At 47.9% G+C, this 22,691-nt stretch overlaps 1 protein-coding gene across 1 annotated transcript in view; it reads left to right on the forward strand.

Moving 5' to 3' along the window:
- The window catches only part of NELFA (negative elongation factor complex member A), a 53,787-nt gene that overhangs the window by 25,775 nt on the left and 5,321 nt on the right, over window positions 1-22,691 (forward strand). Inside the window, exons 5-10 of the mRNA XM_060236753.1 lie at window positions 4,826-4,956; window positions 11,239-11,308; window positions 12,074-12,162; window positions 14,822-14,933; window positions 16,668-16,900; window positions 21,974-22,073. Of these exons, the coding sequence (XP_060092736.1) occupies window positions 4,826-4,956; window positions 11,239-11,308; window positions 12,074-12,162; window positions 14,822-14,933; window positions 16,668-16,900; window positions 21,974-22,073 (735 nt within the window). The remainder of the gene's footprint in view (window positions 1-4,825; window positions 4,957-11,238; window positions 11,309-12,073; window positions 12,163-14,821; window positions 14,934-16,667; window positions 16,901-21,973; window positions 22,074-22,691) is intronic.

A 22,691-nucleotide genomic window follows, 5' to 3' on the forward strand; every position in this document is an offset into this window, starting at 1 on the left:
AACATGTGTGAAAGAGCCACGTGTGGTTCCTGAATCACAGTTTGGCCAAGCCTCCTTCAGGGTATGGCTGTGAATGAGGAAAATCTTCCTTCTTTTTACCTGTAGTTTCCTGGGACGGGAGGAAACAATTTGAATACAAAATACTGATTTTTTTTTTCTTTTAAACCCCCCCACAAAATAATTCCGCTCTTCCCCTAAGGAGCATGGTTACATGGTTCCCAATGCACTGATGATAACTGGCCCAAGGTCATTCATGGCTGAAGTGTTAGACTAGAACTTGGGAGATCCAGGTCCAGACCCCTCACTTGGCCACGAAACTCCGCGGGTGAGCTTGGCTCCGTTGCTCTCTCAGCTCAACCTTCGCAGGGTTGTTTGGAAGGCAACACAGAGGAGAGGATGACCACAAATGCCATTCTGATCTCCTCTAAGGAAGAGTAGGATAAATGTAAAGTGATATGATCACCATCTTCAAGTCCTTGAAGGGCTGTCAAATAGAGGAGGGTGTGGAATTGTTTTCTGTGGCCCCAGAAGGTAGGAACAGAACCAATGGGTTGAAATTAAATCAAAAGAGTTTCCGACTCAAGATTAGGAAGAACTTCCTGACCGTTAGAGCGATTCCTCAGTGGAACAGGCTTCCTTGGGAGGTGGTGGGCTCTCCTTCCTTGGAGGTTTTCAAGCAGAGGCTAGATGGCCATCTGACAGTAATGAAGATCCTGTGAATTTAGGGGGAAGTGTTTGTAAGTTTCCTGCATTGTGCAAGGGGTTGAACTAGAGGACCCTGGAGGTCCCTTCCAACTCTATGATTCCATATCCCTTGTTTTTTTGGCATGCAGAGTCGTAATGACTTCTTCATATGCTTCAGGCTCTTTCTTAGAAGAAGTGGCTTTCTGTTTATTTACATGATCTGTAGTCTTCCTTTCTCATTGAGTTTCAAGGCAGATGGCCCAGAGTGGGTCAACAGGATGGGGTGTCCAATAAGCCATGTAATAGGATAATAAAGGTAAAGGTAGTCCCCGGTTGGCAAAGGCTGGCAAAGGCAAACCGTGCATTTGGCCGACTGCACAAAAGAGTGTGGAGCAACAAGCATCTGAAAAAAGGCACAAAGGTCAATGTTTACAAAGCGGTTGTGATGACAACCCTCATCTACGGCTCCGAATCGTGGGTTTTATACCGTCATCACCTGCGACTCCTTGAGCGCTTTCATCAGCGCTGCCTTCGCACCATCCTCAACATCCACTGGAGTGACTTTGTGACCAACACTGAAGTCCTCAAGAGGGCGGAGGTTACAAGCATCGAGGCACTGCTGTTGAAGACGCAGCTGCGCTGGGCAGGGCATATTTCTAGGATGGAAAACCACCGCCTTCCCAAGATTGCTCTGTATGGCGAACTTTCCACCGGCCATCGAAATAGAGGGGCACCAAAGAAGAGGTACAAGGACTCCTTGAAGAAATCCCTTGGCACCTGTCACATCAACCATCACCAGTGGTCTGACCTAGCCTCAGATCGCAAAGCATGGAGGCACACCATCCACCAGGCTGTCTCTTCCTTTGAGAACGCACGCATAGCTGGTCTTGAGGACAAAAGGAGATTGAGGAAGAATCGCACTGCTACAGCACCAACCCCAAATCAGACTTTTCCCTGCAGCCACTGTGGCCGGATCTGCCTGTCCCGCATTGGTCTTGTCAGCCACCAGCGAGCCTGCAGCAGACGTGGACTATTGCACCCTTCTTAAATCTTCGTTTGCGAAGTCAAGCCGAGAGAGAGAGAGTCCCCGGTGCAAGCACCAGTAGTTTTCGACTCTGGGGTGATGTTGCTTTCACAACGTTTTCATGGCAGACATTTTTACAGGGTGGTTTGCCATTGCCTTCCCCAGTCATCTACACTTTCCCCCCAGCAAGCTGGGCACTCATTTGACCGACCTCGGAAGGATGGAAGGCTGAGTCAACCTGGAGCCGGCTACCTGAATCCAGCTTTTGCTGGAATTGAACTCAGGTCGTGAGCAGAGGGCTCCGACTGCAGTACTGAAGCTTTACCACTCTGCGCCACGGGGCTTTTTTATAGGATAATAGGATTGTGGAAATATGAAATGAAGCATAAGTATTGACATGACATATTAAGCCGTGCTGAAACGTCATAGCAGAATGAAACATAAAGCAACAGTATGTACTATATGCCGTAGTCTAAGGCCCTTGTCCCTTTCCCTTTATTAAAGCATCGTTTTCTAATTTAGTTCTGTCACCTTTGTAAAAACACCCTCCTGAATAATTCAGTTTGCATAGTTTGCGGAATGCCTGGAGTGTGAGAGCCTTCCTGAACAGGGATGGGCACGAACCATAAAAATGTGGTTCATTTCCAAAGCACAAACTGAACCATGAATCTATTTGGCTCACCTATGAACTGAACTGGGCTTGTGAGCTTTGTGCCCCAAACAGCTGAACCTTAGGGGCAGCTTGCTCCTACCGCTCAGTTGTTTTGGGCTCCCTGCGGCTCAGCTGTTTCAGGGGCCTTTCTTGGGGCAGCTGGCTCCATGCTTGGAGCCGTTTAAACCAAACAGTTCAGTTGTTTTTTGAACCACCAGAAACTGCATCAGAATTCATGAAGGTTTGTGGTGGGTCATCTGTGTCAAGCATGCGGGTTCAATGACGAGTCGAAGTTGATACAAAGACTACGTTTATTGATAGACCGATACTTTAGCCGAAGCCATTTCTTGAGAGTAATGAAACTGATACATTGATACAAAACTTTTAAAGCATACTTCAAAGGGATTCCAAGGGAGGGGGCTGTGGGGAAGCGTTCACACCTAAGCTATCAGACTGTCTACTTTCCCAGGACGGTTATCAGAAATTTGTCCTTGCTTTCGCCAGATGTCTCATCCTCCCTCCGGAGGATATATGGGAAGGTGCTGATTACTTTGTTCCCTTCACACTACTCTGCATTAACAGCCATGAAGAAGAAGAAGAAGAAGATGATGATATTGGATTTATATCCCACCCTCCACTCTGAAGAGTCTCAGAGTGGCTCACAATCTCCTTTACCTTCCTCCCCCACAACAGACGCTCTGTGAGGTGGGTGGGGCTGGAGAGGGCTCTCACAGCAGCTGCCCTTTCAAGGACAACCTCTGCCAGAGCTATGGCTGACCCAAGGCCATGCTAGCAGGTGCAAGTGGAGGAGTGCGGAATCAAACCCTGTTCTCCCAGATAAGAGTCCGCACACTTAACCATTACACCAAACTGGCTCTCTGCGAGAGAAAGGGAAAGGGAAGAATAACAAACAAATAAACTTGGATCCTCCATGGCAATTCACGGACCAGTTTTAAACAGGACCCCAAAGCGATCAATTACCAACACATTCAACCATGCTTGACAATCAGTTTGCGAACATTGCTTCACGGACCACCAGCTGTCTCAAATTTGTGATGAACTTTAGTTCGGCAGGCGGTTTTTGCCTAACCTCTTCAGGCATGCTATTCTATGAGATGGGAGCCCCAGCAGAGAATGCATGTGTATGGGCAGTGGTTGATCTTGCCCGTTTGTAGGGTGGGACTCACAGAAGGCCCTGCAAAGATGTCGTGATGGAGTGTAGGGGAAGAGGCGGTGCTGCAGGCATGAGCATCCAAAGCCATGTATGTGATAACCGCTACCTCGTGGGCAGCCAATGCAGAATGGGAGCAAAACAATGCTGTGCCTACCTCCTGATACTGGGATCTGTGGTATCGAAAGCTGCCGCTCGGTCCAGAACACTGTTATATTCCCCTGTCCCATCTCCTGGTGCAAGTCATCCGTCAGGGCAACCGGGGCTGTTCAGTCCCCTAACCAAGCCTTAAACCTTGACTGTAGAAAATCTAGACAGAGAAAAGGAAGTCCTTCTTCACCCAAAGGGTGATTAACATGAGGAATTAACTGCCACAGGAGGTGGTGGCGGCTACAAGCATAGCCAGCTTTAAGAGGGGATTGGATAAAAATATGGAGCAGAGGTCCATCAGTGGCTATATATATGTGTGTGTATGTGTGTTTACACACACACATATATTGGCCACTGTGTGACCCAGAGTGTTGGACTGGATGGGCCATTGGCCTGATCCAACATGGTTTCTTCTCTTATGTGACACATAGTGTTGGACTGGATGGGCCATTGGCCTGATCCAACAGGGCTTCTCATGTTTTTATGTGACACAGAGTGTTGGACTGGAGGGGCCATTGGCCTAATCCAACATGGTTTCTCTTATGTTCTTATGTGACACAGAGTGTTGGACTGGAGGGGCCATTGGCTTGATCCAACAGGGCTTCTCATGTTCTTCTGTGACACAGAGTGTTGGACTGGATGGGCCATTGGCCTGATCCAACAGGGCTTCTCTTATGTTCTTCTGTGACACAGAGCGTTGGACTGGATGAGCCATTGGCCTGATCCAACAGGGCTTCTCTTATGTTCTTATGTGGCACAGAGTGTTGGACTGGATGGGCCACTGGCCTGATCCAACATGGCTTCTCTGATATTCTTATGTGACACAGAGTGTTGGACTGGATGGGCCATTGGCCTGATTCAACATGGCATCTCTTATGTAGACAACATATGCCGTCTAATAAATCAAGGGAGAAAATAGCAATGCAAATGTGTTTTGTGCTCCTGCAATTGTAATGTAACCATGCTTGCTTGGTTTCTCTTTGGCTATTTTGGTTTTCAGTCTTATGTATAATGTATCCCCCCTCCTGCTCTGTGGCCACAGCTATCAGCCATGGGGTGTTTTCCAGTAGTGGGGGTTTTAATCCTGTTTTCAGTTCAGTGAACCACGATGACTGTTGCGTGTATGTGTTTATTCGCTTTTTAGCACCACTCAAAGGAATCCCGAAACAAGCCCCATTCAGGAATCCCACCGCCCCAAGTGTGTTTAGCCCTGCTGGAAACAGAACACCCATTCCTCCTTCAAGAACTCCGCTGCGCAAAGAAAGAGGGGTCAAGGTAAATGAACTTAAAAGAGTGTGTGCTCTCTGCCAAAATTAGACACATGTTTAGACTTTGTGGCTTGATGTGAGCAAGTATGTTACATATTTGGAAAATGGGTACCTACCTAACCTAAGCATCTGCTCTTTGGCCATGTCCTGTGTTGGAAGCTTTGGAAGAAGAGGCCTTGTTGATGTCATGGGAGACCACTTTTCTTTCAGTTTCAGTTTATTTCAATTTATATCCCGCCCTTCCCACCGAAGCGGCTCAGGGTGGCTCACAACCTAGAAGATCTAACATAAATTTTAGATTTAAAATACATCAAGTTACAGCAGTTAAGACAGTAAAATAATAAAACATATGAAACAAGCGATCTATCAGAATACTACACTACAACCTTCTATAGAAGAAGAAGAAGATGATGATATTGGATTTATATCCCGCCCTCCACTCCGAAGAGTCTCAGAGCGGCTCACAATCTCCTTTCCCTTCCTCCCCCACAACAGACACCCTGTGAGGTGGGTGGGGCTGGAGAGGGCTCTCACAGCAGCTGCCCTTTCAAGGACAGAGTCTCAGAGCGGCCTACAATCTCCTTCTCCTTCCTCCCCCACAACAGACACCCTGTGAGGTGGATGGGGCTGGAGAGGGCTCTCACAGCAGCTGCCCTTTCAAGGACAGAGTCTCAGAATGGCCTACAATCTCCTTTACCTTCCTCCCCCACAACAGACACCCTATGAGGTGGGTGGGGCTGAGAGGGCTCTTACAGCAGCTGCCCTTTCAAGGACAGAGTCTCAGAGCGGCCTACAATCTCCTTTCCCTTCCTCCCCCACAACAGACACCCTGTGAGGTGGGTGGGGCTGGAGAGGGCTCTCACAGCAGCTGCCCTTTCAAGGACAGAGTCTCAGAGCGGCCTACAATCTCCTTTCCCTTCCTCCCCCACAACAGACACCCTGTGAGGTGCGTGCGGCTGAGAGGGCTCTCACAGCAGCTGCCCTTTCAAGGACAGAGTCTCAGAGCGGCCTACAATCTCCTTTCCCTTCCTCCCCCACAACAGACACCCTGTGAGGTGGGTGGGGCTGAGAGGGCTCTCACAGCAGCTGCCCTTTCAAGGACAGAGTCTCAGAGCGGCCTACAATCTCCTTTCCCTTCCTCCCCCACAACAGACACCCTGTGAGGTGGGTGGGGCTGAGAGGGCTCTCACAGCAGCTGCCCTTTCAAGGACAGAGTCTCAGAGCGGCCTACAATCTCCTTTCCCTTCCTCCCCCACAACAGACACCCTGTGAGGTGGGTGGGGCTGGAGAGGGCTCTCACAGCAGCTGCCCTTTCAAGGACAGAGTCTCAGAGCGGCCTACAATCTCCTTTCCCTTCCTCCCCCACAACAGACACCCTGTGAGGTGCGTGCGGCTGAGAGGGCTCTCACAGCAGCTGCCCTTTCAAGGACAGAGTCTCAGAGCGGCCTACAATCTCCTTTCCCTTCCTCCCCCACAACAGACACCCTGTGAGGTGGGTGGGGCTGAGAGGGCTCTCACAGCAGCTGCCCTTTCAAGGACAGAGTCTCAGAGCGGCCTACAATCTCCTTTCCCTTCCTCCCCCACAACAGACACCCTGTGAGGTGGGTGGGGCTGAGAGGGCTCTCACAGCAGCTGCCCTTTCAAGGACAGAGTCTCAGAGCGGCCTACAATCTCCTTTCCCTTCCTCCCCCACAACAGACACCCTGTGAGGTGGGTGGGGCTGGAGAGGGCTCTCACAGCAGCTGCTTTTTCAAAGACAGAGTCCCAGAGCGGCTTACAATCTCCTTTACCTTCCTCCCCCACAACAGACACCCTGTGAGGTGGGTGGGGCTGGAGAGGGCTCTCACAGCAGCTGCCCTTTCAAGGACAATCTCTGCCAGAGCTATGGCTGACCCAAGGCCATGCTAGCAGGTGCAAGTGGAGGAGTGGGGAATCAAACCCGGTTCTCCCAGATAAGTGTCCGCACACTTAACCACTACACCAAACCACTATAGAGTTTCCAATGACAGTTAGTTATAGGCCAGCCGGAAGAGGGCTGTCTTACAGGCCCTGCGGAACTGGCCAAGGTCCCGCAGGGCCCTCACCTCTTCCGGCAGCTGGTTCCACCAGTAAGGAGCCGTTACAGAAAAGGCCCTGTCCCTGGTGGATTTCAGACGGGCCTCCTTTGGCACAATTCATTAGAAGTTAAATCATTTAGAACAGGGGTGTGTTGCGGGGAAAATTAAAATTGGTTCACTTATTTCACAATTTATGTCTTTACATGGTCAGGGGAGTCTAACACTCTCTTAGTACGGGGGGCCCCAACCTTTTTGAGCCTGTGGGCACCTTTGGAATTCTAGCACAGCGTGGTGGATGCTGCCACAGTAGGCGGAGGCAGCTGTACAATGGCCGCTGTAGTAGCAGCAAAGCAACACTTAAAAAAAAAAATTGCACAGCCAATCAGAAGCCTGGCTGGTCAAAAGCCCCACCTAGCTCCAGCAGCTTTTCCAAAAATATTGGGTGAGGTCAGGGGTGCCTCTGAGGGACCTCTGAGGCCTCTTGTTCTTATTCCATAACCGCCCATGATGGGAGGCTGGTTCTGAGACCTGGCATGTGGGAATGGTTAGTAGGTCTCGCAGGGAGAAAGCAAGTCTCTCTGTTTTCAGGATAACAGCTCTGGGCAGCTCAGTTTCACTCGGAAAGTGTCCGACCAAAGAGAAAGTGCTGCCATAATAAATCATGCAAGCGACACTTACCTTTCTTTAACGATCCAGTGACCAGTGGTCTCAGGGAGAGCCGGTCTTACAAATACTACATACCGGCTTTTGGCAGCCAAGTGTTCATAGCAACGTCACAAATGACACTTAACGTAACCGGCCTGATTAGTCTTTTTCTTATCGTTGGTCATTTTGCACACTTTGTTTTGAATTCCAGAACTGGAATTTATTTATTTATTTCGTTGGATTTTTATCCTGCCCTTCCACCAGCAATTGGGGCTCCATCTTGCAGGCCCTGTGGAACCTTGCCAAGTCCCACAGGCCACGAGTCTCCTCAGGCGGGCATTCCACCAGGCCACGATTCTCCTCAGGCGGGCATTCCACCAGGCCACGAGTCTCCTCAGGCGGGCATTCCACCAGGCCACGAGTCTCCTCAGGCGGGCATTCCACCAGGCCATGAGTCTCCTCAGGCGGGCATTCCACCAGCTTAGGGCCACGACTGAAAAAGCCCTTGTTCTGATTGAGGTTAATCGAGCTACCCTAGGGTCAGTCAGAACCAGAAGTCCATGTGAAGTGGAACTCATGCATCACAAGGGGGTCGTAGTGGGAGAATTCCTTTTGCGGGACCTGGAAAATGTGTGCAGTAAGCGAAAGTGCTGAAAGCTTGGGTGCCAGCATGGTGTAATGGTTAAAATGTTGGACTATGATCCAGGAGGCCCAGGCCGTAAATCCCCACTCTGCCTTGCCAGCTGGCTGGGTGATCTGGGGCCAGTCACACCCCTCTGGCTAGCCTACCTTGTGGGATCATTATGAGGGGAGAGTAGCGTAAGCTGCTTTGAGTCCCTGTTAGGGAGAAAGGCGGGATATAAATCAATCCATCAAAGCACTAAGGAGGAGGAGTTCCCTGGATAGGGTAATAAAAATGGCCACTCCCAAGTGCCAGTCTTCCACCACACCGTCTTGACAGGGGCGTCAAACTCATTTGTTATGAGGGCCGGATCTGACATAAATGAGACTTTGTTGGGCTGGGCCATGTGTGTTCCTATTTAAGGAGAGCCAGTTTGGTTGTAGTGGTTAAGTGTGCGGACTCTTATCTGGGAGAACTGGGTTTGATTCCCCACTCCTCCACTTGCACCTGCTGGAATGGCCTTGAGTCAGCCAGAGCTCTGGCAGAGGTTGTCCTTGAAAGGGCAGCTGCTGTGAGAGCCCTCTCAGCCCCACCCACCTCACAGGGTGTCTGTTGTGGGGGAGGAAGGGAAAGGAGATTGTGAGCCGCTCTGAGACTCTGTCCTTGAAAGGGCAGCTGCTGTGAGAGCCCTCTCCAGCCCCACCCACCTCACAGGGTGTCTGTTGTGGGGGAGGAAGATAAAGGAGATTGTGAGCCGCTCTGAGACTCTTCGGAGTGGAGGGCGGGATATAAAGCCAATATCTTCTTCATCTTCTTCTTCTTAAGATTAGGTAGCAGAGATATAAACTTTACAAAGGACAAAGACAAACACAATTAAAGATTTTTTTTTTTTTTAACTTAAAACATTAGCAATCGTTGCTCTTCAAGGTGCTTTCTTTGTATTTCTCCCATGGGATCCAGGAAATTGGGCAAAGGAAGTTCTGGCTCTTTCCTTCCTTCCCCAGGGGACCAGGAGGGGGAGGAGCCTCATCCAATAGAAGGAGGAGGGGCTTGGCTCAGTAGCTCTGCTGTGTGATTGAGAGAGTCTGGCAAAGCAAGCTATCCCTCCCCCCTCCTTCCTGAGGATCCTCAGCCAATGGAGAAAATAGAGGCTTTGCTATGTAGTTCCTGTGCAGTTGAGCAAGCCAGGCAAAGCAAGCTGTGATTCGGAAGGGGGCAAGAGAGAGAAGGAAGCAGATGGCAGCCAGTTCCTCGGGGGCCTGGGCCGCATGGTTGGCATCCCTGGTCTGTAGCATGCGCCAGTTTCTTCATTTATGAAAAATGCAGTTCTCCAACGAAAGCTGCCATCTTTAGAAACAAAACTTTGGATGTTAGTAAACTGGCTACATTGACTCTCATAGGGATGAATAACTCTATATCCCTGGGGCCAAGTTTGGTGTAGTGGTGAAGTGTGCAGACTCTTATCTGGGAGAACCGGGTTCGATTCCCCACTCCTCCACTTGCACCTGCTAGCATGGCCTTGCTAGCCACCCTGAGCCGCCTCGGTGGGAGGGCGGGATATAAATCGAATAAAATGAAAAAAAAATGAAAAAAATAGCTCTGGCAGAGGTTGTCCTTGAAAAGGCAGCTGCTGTGAGACCCCTCTCCAGCCCCACCCACCTCACAGAGTGTCTGTTGTGGGGGAGGAAGGTAAAGGAGATTGTAGGCCGCTCTGAGACTCTGTCCTTGAAAGGGCAGCTGCTGTGAGAGCCCTCTCAGCCCCACCCACCTCACAGGGTGTCTGTTGTGGGGGAGGAAGGGAGATTGTGAGCCGCTCTGAGACTCTGTCCTTGAAAGGGCAGCTGCTGTGAGAGCCCTCTCCAGCCCCACCCACCTCACAGGGTGTCTGTTGTGAGGAAGGAAGGGAAAGGAGATTGTGAGCTGCTCTCAGACTCTGTCCTTGAAAGGGCAGCTGCTGTGAGAGCCCTCTCAGCCCCACCCACCTCACAGGGTGTCTGTTGTGGGGGAGGAAGGGAAAGGAGATTGTGAGCCGCTCTGAGACTCTGTCCTTGAAAGGGCAGCTGCTGTGAGAGCCCTCTCCAGCCCCACCCACCTCACAGGGTGTCTGTTGTGGGGGAGGAAGGGAAAGGAGATTGTAGGCCGTTCTGAGACTCTGTCCTTGAAGGGGCAGCTGCTGTGAGAGCCCTCTCAGCCCCACCCACCTCACAGGGTGTCTGTTGTGGGGGAGGAAGGGAAAGGAGATTGTAGGCCGCTCTGAGACTCTCTCCTTGAAAGGGCAGTTGCTGTGAGAGTCCTCTCAGCCCCACCAACCTCACAGAGTACCTGTTGTGGGAGAGGAAGGTAAAGGAGATTGTAGGCTGCTCTGAGATTCTTCGGAGTGGAGGGCGGGATATAAATCCAATATCTTCATCTACCTCACAGGGTGTCTGTTGTGGGGGAGGAAGGGAAAGGAGATTGTGATCCGCTCTGAGACTCTTCGGAGTGGAGGGCGGGATATAAATCCAATATCTTCATCTACCTCACAGGGTGTCTGTTGTGGGGGAGGAAGGGAAAGGAGATTGTGAGCTGCTCTGAGACTCTGTCCTTGAAAGCGCAGCTGCTGTGAGAGCCCTCTCAGCCCCGCCCACCTCACAGGGTGTCTGTTGTGGGGGAGGAAGATAAAGGAGATTGTAAGCTGCTCTGAGACTCTTCGGAGCGGAGGGCGGGATATAAATCCAATATCTTTATCTACCTCACAGGGTGTCTGTTGTGGGGGTGGGGGAAGGGAAAGGAGATTGTGAGCCGCTCTGAGACTCTTCGGAGTGGAGGGCGGGATATAAATCCAGTATCTTCTTCTTCATCATCTTCTTGGTTGTCGCATAACCCTTATGTTAAAACAAGTATTCTTTCTTCCCTGCTAATCTCCTTTGCTTTGGCGCAGTGGGGCAGAGGAGTGATGCAGCCAATGACTTCTGTGTATTTACAGTTCCTAGATATCGACGAGTTGAAAAAGGTCGGGGCTGGCTGGGAAGCAAAAAGACGACGGAAGACTTTAGGTTTGTATACGGCATAAGCAACTTAAAATACTGAATAACTAAAGGCGTGTTTGGGCACGTCCGTCCCTTCGTGTATGCCTCTGCTCACTAAAATCAGAGCGAAGGAGGGGATGAGGCTCTTAAGAAGTGTGAGGAGTTGGTGTTTTCCCTTTTGATAAGCTTGAGCAGATAACGCTTTTGGTGGAGGGCTCAGTGGCAGAGCCTCTGCTTGGCATGCAAAAGGTCCCAGGTTCAATCCCCCGGTATCTCCAGCTAAAAGTATCAGGCAGCAGGTGATGTATGAAAGGTCTCTCTCCCTGAGACCCTGGAGAGCTGCTGCCAGTCTGAGTATCCAGCCCTGACCTTGGAGGGGGGGAGGGGAGGGTCTGAGTCAGTAGAAGACTGCTTCGTGTGTTTGTGTGGTGCAGAGTCACACATGACGAGAAGGGGGACAGCTGTGGCTTTTTGTTATGCTTCATTATTGCATAACAAGAGAAATGGACAAAAAAAACCGTTGAATCCTTCTTAACAGGACCGGAATATAATTTTAATTAATAAAGAAAAAAAGGTCTGATAAAAGCTTTATATTTGGACATGCCTAGCAGGAGAAAAAAAGTACTTACTTGTTCTCCGTGGGAGTATAGAAATGACCTGTTAAGAACAAAAGGACCGCATGCAAGTTTGCCTGTTTGCAGACCAGGTAGCAGATGATGGGTTCTTTGCTGCTGACAAAATGAAATCTTAAAACACAGTGACGATAACGGCATATTTCTGTTGTCTGAATAGATACCGAAGTGGTGGAGAAGCCAGCAAAAGAGGAAACTGTTTTTGAAAATGCCACTCCAGATTACGCTGCCGGGCTTGTGTCTACGCAGGTGGGATTTTAACTCGCGTTAACATCTAGCACGCTCGTCACTCTTGATGTTTCTAGTGAAACAGAATTTGTCTGTATGAACACAGTAAACATGCCTCTACTCCCACGCTATTTAGTTATAATACACCTTTTTTTTTTTTTGCATTATTTATAGTCCACCTTTCTCACTGGGACTGAAGGTGAATTACATATCGTGTATAAATCAGTACACTCAACAGACCAGAGAGCAGAAGTATTAATATGACACCTTAAACTTAAGCCAAAATTGCATTGTAGGAGACAGGTTACAATAACCCAGTGGTATCCTCTACAGTCCCTAACCCTTTACCCCACGCTTCATTCTGAGCCATATTGTTCCAGTGCTCACGACCTGAGTTCGATCCCAGCGGAAGCTGGTTTCAGGTAGCCAGCTCAGGTTGACTCGGCCTTCCATCCTTCCGAGGTCGGTAAAATGAGGACCCAGCTTGCTGGGGGGGAAGTGTAAATGACTGGGGAAGGCAATGGCAAACCACCCCGTAAAAAAGTCTGCGGTGAAAAAGTTGTGAAAGCAACGTGAAACGACTGGTGCTTGCACAGGGGACTTTTCCTTTCCTGTCTCGAGTGCAGATCTTTTGTCTCCTGTCTTTAGTGCAGATCAGCAACTTCTGCTCAAAATTTCAAGGCTTATAAAGAGTCCCCCCCCACCACCCTCCAGAAACTGGTAGCACTCTCTTTATCTTATCTGTTTCCTTGTGTCATCTACGTTGCAGAACTATCAACTGCATCGACAGATGGTCTCACACATCCGCCAGTGGACCAGTTATCTTTACTCTGTATCTGATTCTTCTCATACTTCTTAACATCAACGGTTATGCTGCCAAATAGATCTATTGAAGGCTAAGATGGCCCTCAGATAACTTTGACCTTTAACCTACTTTGCTAGTAGCTCTCTCAAAGCCTAAGTGCTGGATGGCTTGAACCTCTTATGGCCGTTTTCACAAGGGCACCAACCCCGAAAGAGATTCTGCCACAACTGCATCCCTGCTTTTTCATATTCTTGATCATGCGTTTAAAAATGCGCCATGGCTTTCCATAAACGAGAATTAGATCTGCAAGAAGGGTTTTGTAGACTGACTTTTTGTTTTTGTATGCACCTTTTTCTGCTTTGCCTTGGCCCCAACAACTGCAATATTTTGTCAGTCGAATCTCCTCGGCGCTACTTGGATAAGAACATAAGAGAAGCCATGTCGGATCAGGCCAATGGCCCATCCAGTCCAATACTCTGTGTCACCTAAGAACATAAATGAAGCCATGTTGGATCAGGCCAGTGGCCCATCCAGTCCAACACTCTGAGTCACATAAGAACATAAGAGAAGCCCTGTTGGATCAGGCCAATGGCCCCTCCAGTCCAACACTCTGTGTCACATAAGAACATAAATGAAGCCATGTTGGATCAGGCCAATGGCCCATCCAGTCCAACACTCTGTGTCACATAAAAAAATAAGAGAAGCCATGTTGGATCAGGTCAGTAGCCCATCCAGTCCAGCACTCTGTGTCACACAGTGGCCAATATATATATATATATATATATATATATACACACACACTCACTCACTGTGGCTAATAGCCACTGATGGACCTCTGCTCCATATTTTTATCCAATCCCCTCTTGAAGCTGGCTATGCTTGTAGCTGCCACCACTTCCTGTGGCAGTGAATTCCACATGTTAATCAGCCTTTGGGTGAAGAAGAACTTCCTTTTATCCGTTCTAACCTGACTGCTCAGCAATTTCATTGAATGCCCACAAGTTCTTGTATTATGAGAAAGGGAGAAAAGGACTTCTTTCTCTACTTTCTCCATCCCATGCATAATCTTGTAAACCTCTGTCATGTCACCCCGCAGTCGACGTTTCTCCAAGCTAAAGAGCCCCAAGTGTTTTTACCTTTCTTTATAGGGAAAGTGTTCCAAACCTTTAATCATTCTAGTTGCCCTTTTCTGGACTTTTCCCAGTGCTATAATATCCTTTTTTGAGGTGTGGTGACCAGAATTGTAGACAGTACTCCAAATGAGACCGCACCGTCCGTTTATACAGGGGCATTATGATACTGGCTGATTTGTTTTCAGTTCCCTTCCTAATAATTCCCAGCATGGCATTGGCCTTTTTTATTGCAATCGCACACTGTCTTGACGGTTGAGTCTGGGAAACCTGGCCTGAAATGGCAGTACCAGTTCAGGTGCTGCGGTTGTTTGCAGCCCCGTGAGTTTCCGTCAAGAGTCCCCAACCCTTCTGAGCCCTGGGATACCTCTGGATGTCTTTTCTAACGCATGGAGGGGTGGGCAATTATAAGATGGCTGCCACAGTAGACGGAGCCAGCCACACAGAGGAAGCCCAAGACGTGGGAGTAGAGGGGTAATGGAGTGAGAGAGACTGAAACCGGCACTCTGGTGGCAATTACTGCTGAAACAGTGTTGCTCTAACCTGCACAGCTGGTCAGAGACATCCACTGACTCCATCCATTTTGTAAAACACCCGGTGGGTGCCGGAAAAGGTGTTTCTGGGTTCCTTGGGGACCCAGGCTGGCACAATGACCTTTGACATTTGAGATGATTTGGACCATTAGTCTGAAAAGCAAACCTATTTCCTCGAAGTTGTCCTAAGGCCCTCCGTGCTGTTTTTGCAGAAACTTGGCGCGTTGAATAATGAGCCTGCCCTGGCTTCCACAAGCTACCTCCCTGCAGCACCCAGCGTCATGCCGTCTTCCTCTTACGTTCCGAGTACGGAGACGCAAACAGGTAAGCTCCACCTTCGCCTATTAATGCATCTCCAGTGCCATCCTTGGCAGACTGCCACCTGTCTATATCCGCCGAAGTCAAAGTCAGCATCGTGTTAAGCCGCTACCCGTGCTGTGCTGACACACCCCGAGCTTAAGTCTGTGAAGCAAACCTGTATTAGAAGTATTACACTGTTGATTTTTCCAGAATGTTTGGAATATTTGTAAAGTGAAGAGCCCAGTGACGCATTTAAGGCCAACGAAGTTTTAGTCATGGTATAAGCTTTCGTGCTCGTACCTTGAATAAAACTTGGTTGGTCTTAAACGTGCCCCTGGGCTCTACCTTTATTCTGTTGCTTCAGACCAACACGGCTACCCACCGGGATCAAAATATTTCTATCACTCCAATTTTATCCACTTTCCCAGGTAGAGCCAATTGGTTTTATATTTCCCTCTGTGGAGAAAACACCGTTTTGTTTGCGTTTGACTGAGTGGGATGGGGAAGAGCTATCAAACTTGAGTTTGGCCTTGGCCTAGTCTCCTCCTTATTCCCCCCATCCTTTCCTGTGTGTAACCAGTAATCTGTGGGCAGCCCCCAAGAGAGGACAGGAAGTCCATCATAGGTCTATCCCAGAATGCTGCAGGAGGATGAGCCAGTTCTGGGTGGGAACTTCACTTTATATTAGTGTTTTTGGGCAGGAACAGTTCTGTTCAAGGCAGTGGTTGGTTGGAGCTTGCAAGAGACTGCTCTTGGGCCAGAGTGAGTGGCCATCTTGGAGAGTATGAGGTAAACCACAGCAGCCATTTTGGGGCTGTGGCTGAACTTCCAAGGTGCCCGCAGACTCGAAAAGGCTGGGGACCTCTGATCTAAACACTAAAAAAGCTCAGGAGTTTACACCAAACAGTAGCCCCCCTTCCATTTCAGTGCCATTCGGTTGCTTACTAAAAACGTTTCCAGGAGGCTTTTAAACTGGCTTAAAATCTGAGACTCTGCTTCATGTTTATAAACCTGGAGGGTTATTATTAAAGTACTGAAATGCTATCATGATGGTTTTACAACTACTTTTTTTTTCTGTTTCACTTGTTTGCTTGTCTTGAGAACCCATTGGGCTGAAAGGCAGCTTATAAGTGGTTGAAATAAAATAAGAGACGAAGGCAAGAAGGCCAGACTGTTGTCATGAGGACCTTTTGCTCACTTGCATGGACTCTTATCTGGGAGAACCGGGGTTGATTCCCCACTCCTCCACTTGCACCTGGTGGCATGGCCTTGGGTCAGCCATAGCTCTGGCAGAGGTTGTCCTTGAAAGGGCAGCTGCTGTGAGCGCTCTCTCCAGCCCCACCCACCTCACAGGGTGTCTGTTGTGGGGGAGGAAGGGAAAGGAGATTGTTGGCCATTCTGAGACTCTTCGGAGTGGAGGGCGGGATATAAATCCAATATCTTCATCTACCTCGCAGGGTGTCTGTTGTGGTGGGGGGGAAGGTAAGGGAGATTGTGAGCCATTCTGAGACTCTTCGGAGTGGAGGGCGGGATATAAATCCAATATCTTCATCTACCTCACAGGGTGTCTGTTGTGGGGGAGGAAGGGAAAGGAGATTGTGAGCCGCTCTGAGTCTCTGATTCAGAGAGAAGGGCGGGGTATAAATCTGCCATTCTTCTTCTTCTTCACTTATTCAGTATTTGTGGGGAGGATGCAGGGATGGGCGTTGAGCAGGTGAGCCTGAGGTCACTTCCTTAACAGCTTGTTGCTCCCCATAGCTGGATCAGTCCGAGAAGCCTTGCCAGCTAAAGAAGAGCCTGCCCCGCCTCCTCCCAGTGCTGTCCCCACTCAGTTCAAGCAGAGGACGCCCATGTACAACAGTAACACCAATGCAGCTGTGTCTACACCCTCCTCTCCTGTGACGCCTGCGACCACAGCTCCAGCAGTGCCGGCACCCCAGGCGGCTCCACAGACTCAGCAGGCAGCACCCAAGAAAAAGCTCTCTCTAAGTGTAAGCACATGATGTCTCCCTGGGCAATTAAAGAGCCCTGATGGATCAGTCCAGTGGTTCATTGAGTCCAGCATCTCTGCCCATCCAGTTCCTCTGGAGGACCAACAACAGGCAGAGAGGCTGAGACCTTCCCTTGATAAGAACATCAGAAGAGCCCCACTGGATCAGACTTATGGTACATCTAGTCCAGCCTCCTGTCTCACAGAGTGACTAACCAGTTCCTCTGGAGGACCAACAACAGGGCAGAGAGGCTGAGACCTTCCCTTGATAAGAACATCAGAAGAGCCCCGCTGGATCAGACTTATGGTCCATCTAGTCCAGCCTCCTGTCTCACACAGGGACTGACCAGTTCCTCTGGAGGGCCAACAACAGGGCAGAGAGGCTGAGGCCTTCCCCTGAGAAGAACATCACAAGAGCCCTGCTGGGTCAGACCAGGGAGGGTCCATCTAGTCCAGCCTTCAGTCTCACACAGTGGTCGACCAGTTTTTCTGGAGGGCCAACAACAGGGCAGAGAGGCTGAGGCCTTCCCTTGAGAAGAACATCACAAGAGCCCTGCTGGGTCAGACCAGGGAGGTCCATCTAGTCCAGCCTCCTGTCTCACACAGGGACTGACCAGTTCCTCTGGAGGGCCAACAACAGGGCAGAGAAGCTGAGGCCTTCCCCTGATGTGGCCTCCTGGCTCTGGGATTCAGAGCATGAGTGCTTCTGAATGTGGAGATTCCCCTTAGCATGGCTAGTAACCATTGACACAATTCTCCTCCATGAATCTGTCTAATCTCTTTTTAACGCTGTCTATGCCTGGGGCCATCACTACATCCTTTGGCAGCAAATTCCACATTTTAATTACTTTCTGTATAAAGAAGCTGTCTGGCCATCTTTGCTTAGGAGAGCCAGTTTGGTGTAGAGGTTAAGTGTGCGGACTCTCATCTGGGAGAACCGGGTTTGATTCCCCATTCCTCCACTTGCACCTGCTAGCATGGTCTTGGGTCAGCCATAGCCCTGGCAGAGGTTGTCCTTGAAAGGGCAGCTACTGTGAGAACCCTCTCAGCCTTACCCACCTCACAGGGTGTCTGTTGTGGGGGAGGAAGGGAAAGGAGACTGTAGGCCTCTCTGAGACTCTGTCCTTGAAAGGGCAGCTGCTGTGAGAGCCCTCTCAGCCCCACTCACCTCACAGGGTGTCTGTTGTCGGGGAGGAAGGGAAAGGAGATTGTAGGCCGCTCTGAGACTCTGTCCTTGAAAGGGCAGCTGCTGTGAGAGCCCTCTCAGCCCCACCCACCTCACAGGGTGTCTGTTGTGGGGGAGGAAGGGAAAGGAGATTGTCAGCCATTCTGAGACTCTGTCCTTGAAAGGGCAGCTGCTGTGAGAACCCTCTCAGCCTTACCCACCTCACAGGGTGTCTGTTGTGGGGGAGGAAGGGAAAGGAGATTGTGAGACGCTCTTGTTCTTTCTCCATCTTTCAGCATAGGAATGTAACGAAATGCTGAAAATGGAGAAAGAACAGTAGCGTTTTAGTAATGAAATAAATTAGAGAAAGCCTGGAAAACAGTGTATAGTAAAGAAATACGGCACCATCAGACTACTGCATTCAAAATCAATAAGACTGTCCCAGAGGAAGGATCAAAAGGATCCAAAATGAGAACAGACCAGTTTTGCATCGTTGGACTGTATTGTTTAGAAAGAACCTGATACCATCTTATGGACAGTAGTGAAGTTGTGTTCTTTGGATGGTATTTGTCACTGAAATTTACATTGTAATACTATGTTGTGAATGGAAAGTATCACAATTATATTTTGATATTGTTTTGTAACACGAAGAGTATCTTTTCTGTCACCACCTCCTGTGGCAGTGAATTCCATGTATTAATCACCCTTTGGGTGAAGAAGTACTTCTTTTTATCCATTTTAACCCAACTACTCAGCAATTTCATAGAATGTCCACAAGTTCTTGTATTATGAGAAAGGGAGAAAAAATACTTCTACCTGTCTTGCATTGTAAACCTCTATCATGTCACCCCTCAGCTGATGTTTCTCCAAGCTGAAGGGCCTCAAGCGTCTTAACCTTTCTTCATAAGGAAAGTGTTCCAAACCCTTTAATCATTCTACTTGCCTTTTTCTGGACTTTTCCCTGTGCCATAATATCTTTTTGAGGTGTGGTGACGAGAATTGTACACTGTACTCCAAATGAGGCCGCACCATCGATTTACACAAGGGCATTAGGATACTGGCTGATTTATTTTCAGTTCCCTTCCTAATAATCCCCAGCATAGCTGTGACCTTTTTTAATTGCAGTCACACACTATCTCAACATTTTCAATGAGTTATCTACCACAATCCCAAGATCTCTTGGTCAGTCTCTGCCAATTCGGACCCCATCAACGTGTATATATTTAGGATTTTTTGCCCCAATGTGCATTACTTTGCGCTTGGCCATGTTGAACCTCATTTGCCATATTGACGCCCGCTCACCCAGCCTCGACAGATCCTTTTGGAGTGCCTCACAGTCCTCCCTGGTTCTCACCAGCCTGAACAATTGAGTGTCATCCGCAAACTTAGCCACTTTGCTGCTTACTCCCAATTCTAAATCATTAATGAACACGTTTTTTTTAATTAAATTTTTTTTTATTCAACACCACAGAAAGGCGAACATAAAACAGAATTGTATACATACAAAATAGTAAAAAAAAAAATCATTCTTAAATATATGTGTACATATATCCTCAGAAACCGATAGACAAATTATAACCAGATATTTCAAATTAAAACCAAAAGGCCTGCCCAAAGCTAACCATATTTACAATAGTAACAGAAATTTATAACTCTCACATTTCAAGAGCAAATTTACATCGCAAGGATCGTTGTCTAACTTTTCAATTATCGGAAACCATTTTGCAGTAAACTTTTCATGGGCCACGTAGGGATCTATAGAATTAAGAACCGATGCTATTTTTTCCATGGCCATATGGTCCCAAATTTTGGAAAACCATTGATCAACACTTAATAATTTAAGGCTTTCCCATGTGGTAGCTATGACAGATTTCGCTGCTGTCAACAGAGTTACCAGCAATGAGCGATGCCTAGATGGAATTTTCGAATCTAACCAGTTATACAATAATATGGAATCTGGAGAATATGGAATGCGAACGCCCGTAATTTCTGACACCTTTTGGATAATACATTTCCAGAAGCTTACGACTTTCTCACATTCCCGCCAACAATGGGAAAAAGAAGCTTTCTGGCCACACCCTCTCCAACACCAAGGGGAATAGTCTGGTAAAATACGTGCTAAACGTGTAGGAGTATAATACCACCTTAAAAGTTTTTTATAATTTAACTGCAGAGTATTAAGTGAATCGGTGTTAAAAGCTTCTGATGACCATACAGAATCCCAATGGTCTGCATCAAGAATCATATCACCATCTCTGCCAACGTACAACATAGGAAGGCGGCTGTCTAAAATGATCTAACAATACACATGTGATACAATTTAGAGATAGTATGTTTACTGTATTGGTTAAAATTCATCACCAATCTTTCAAAGTCCGTTTTAGGACGTAATTTAGCTGCTAACAACATTGGGGAATTTAAAAGATGTGTTGGCTGAATAAATGAACACGTTAAAAAGCATTGGACCCAGTACTGAGCCCTGCAGCACCCTACTGCTTACCACCATCCACTGTGAAAATTGCCCATTTATACACACTCTGTTTCCTATTAGTTGGCTAGTTTTTGATCCACAAGAGGACTTGTCCTTTTACCCCATGACTCGAGCTTACTTAGGAATCTTTGATGAGGAACTTTATCAAAAGCTTTCTGGAAGTCAAGGTAAACAACATCTGTTGGGTCCCCCTGTCTACATGTTTGTTCACCCCTTCAAAGAACTCATAACAGAACCCATGCAGTCTTCCTTGATAGCTTTTTTCATCAGTGTGCTTACTAATTCTCCCTTTAATAACAGTTTCCATCAACTTCCCTGGTATTGCTGTCAGACTGACTGGCCTGTAATTTCCCTGATCTCATCTGGAACCCTTTTTAAAGGTGGGGGTGACATTAGCTACCTTCCAGTCCTCAGGAATGGAGGCATATTTTAAGGAAAGATTACATATTTTTGTCAGGAGATCCACAAGTTCACATTTGAGATCTTTCAGAACTCTTGGATATATGCCATTCGGGCCTGATGATTTATCAGTTTTTAAATTGTCTGTCGGTTGTAGGACCTCCTCTCTCATCACCTCAATTTGACTCAGGTCTTTCAACACCCCTCCCGAAATCAGCAGTTCTGGAGTGGACAGGCACTTCTCGTCTTCCACAGTGAAGACAGAGGCCGAAAATGCATTCAGCTTCTCAGCCTTTTCCCTATTGCCCTTCTGTGATTCTTTTACCCCTTCATCATCCAAGGGCCCCACTGCCTCCCTGGCTGGTTTCCTACTTCTGATGTATTTGAAAAAAAATTTATTGTTGGTCTTTATGTTTTTTGCAATAGGCTCCTCATAGTCCCTTTTTGCCTGCCTGATCACAGACTTGCATTTTATTTGCCACAGCCTGTGTTCCCTTTTATTAACCTCGCTCAGACTAGCTTTCCACCGCTTAAAGGAATCCTTCTTACCTTTTACAGCTTCCATTACTTTGTTTGTTACCTATTTGTGCCTTTCCTATAACCTGTGCTATATATTTTATCTGAGCTTCAAGGATTGTAGTTTTAAATAGTCTCCAAGCTTCCCCAAGGGGTTTTGACCCTTTTTTACCTTTGCTTTCCGTTTCCTCTTCACATGCCTCATCTCAGGGAAGTTACCCCTTTTAAAGTTAAATGAAGCATTCTATGTTTTATTTATTTGCTTTATTGACATCCCACCTTTCACACCAGTGAGGCCCTAAAGGGACTGAAGAATTAACCTTCAGTGTATGACCGTGTGATTAGAATTAAAACTCTGTGGAGGCCTAGGGAATGACCTAGGAAAATTGAATTTTTCTGATCTAAAAACCAGATTGTTCCGATGCTTAAAGTAATTTCTACCAAGTTTGTTTGCTGACTTACTGTTTCTCCCCCCCCCCCCCCTCGGATGTTCTCTTTCACAGAAGAAACAAACCTATGCCGTGCACGAAATGTTCAAGACAGCAAACAAAGTCACAAGGCCAGAGAAGGCCCTGATCCTGGGATTCATGGCCGGATCGAGAGGCACGTATATGCATAATCCTGCTTCTTTTGTCTCGACTCTCAAAGCCAAATGAGCGAAATGGGCAGGCCAATTGAAGCAGAAGGAAGGATAAAGAGTGTTGTCAGAAAATTCAAGGGCTGTGCTGGAAATCATCCTGAGAGGAGGGTCTCCTTGCCTGTGTCCTGGATTCAGTGCATTTATTTCAGCAAAGCATGTCTCTGTGAGGAGGCCCAGATGAATGTCCTGTTGCAGCCATCTTGGTAACAAACAGTCCCAGGGTTTGGCTTCCTCCGTCTCATGGCCATATTGGGTCGCTGCCATCAGATTGTAGGTTGTGCGGTACATTCGTACCCATGCTTTAGTTTTTCAGTGGTCTGGTACAGTTTCATCCTTCTCTAAACTCTTAAGACCTTCAGTAGGTTCTCACTTGGCTTATAAGGGAAATGTTTGACCCTGTGGTGACTTGTGATTGCTGTTTCTTAAAATTATTTTTGTGGTTGCTGTCACTTTGGCTAGGAGAGGGAGGCATATTGTCAAGCATCGATATTTCCAAATAATCAAGCTTTTGTTTTAAATCAAAGACTTGTTTTATTGAAGCTTCATGACTTGCTACAAGGACAGGTACCTTGGAAGTAATA

This window comes from Heteronotia binoei, chromosome 4 (genome assembly GCF_032191835.1).
Source record: "Heteronotia binoei isolate CCM8104 ecotype False Entrance Well chromosome 4, APGP_CSIRO_Hbin_v1, whole genome shotgun sequence".
Lineage (NCBI taxonomy): Eukaryota > Metazoa > Chordata > Lepidosauria > Squamata > Gekkonidae > Heteronotia > Heteronotia binoei.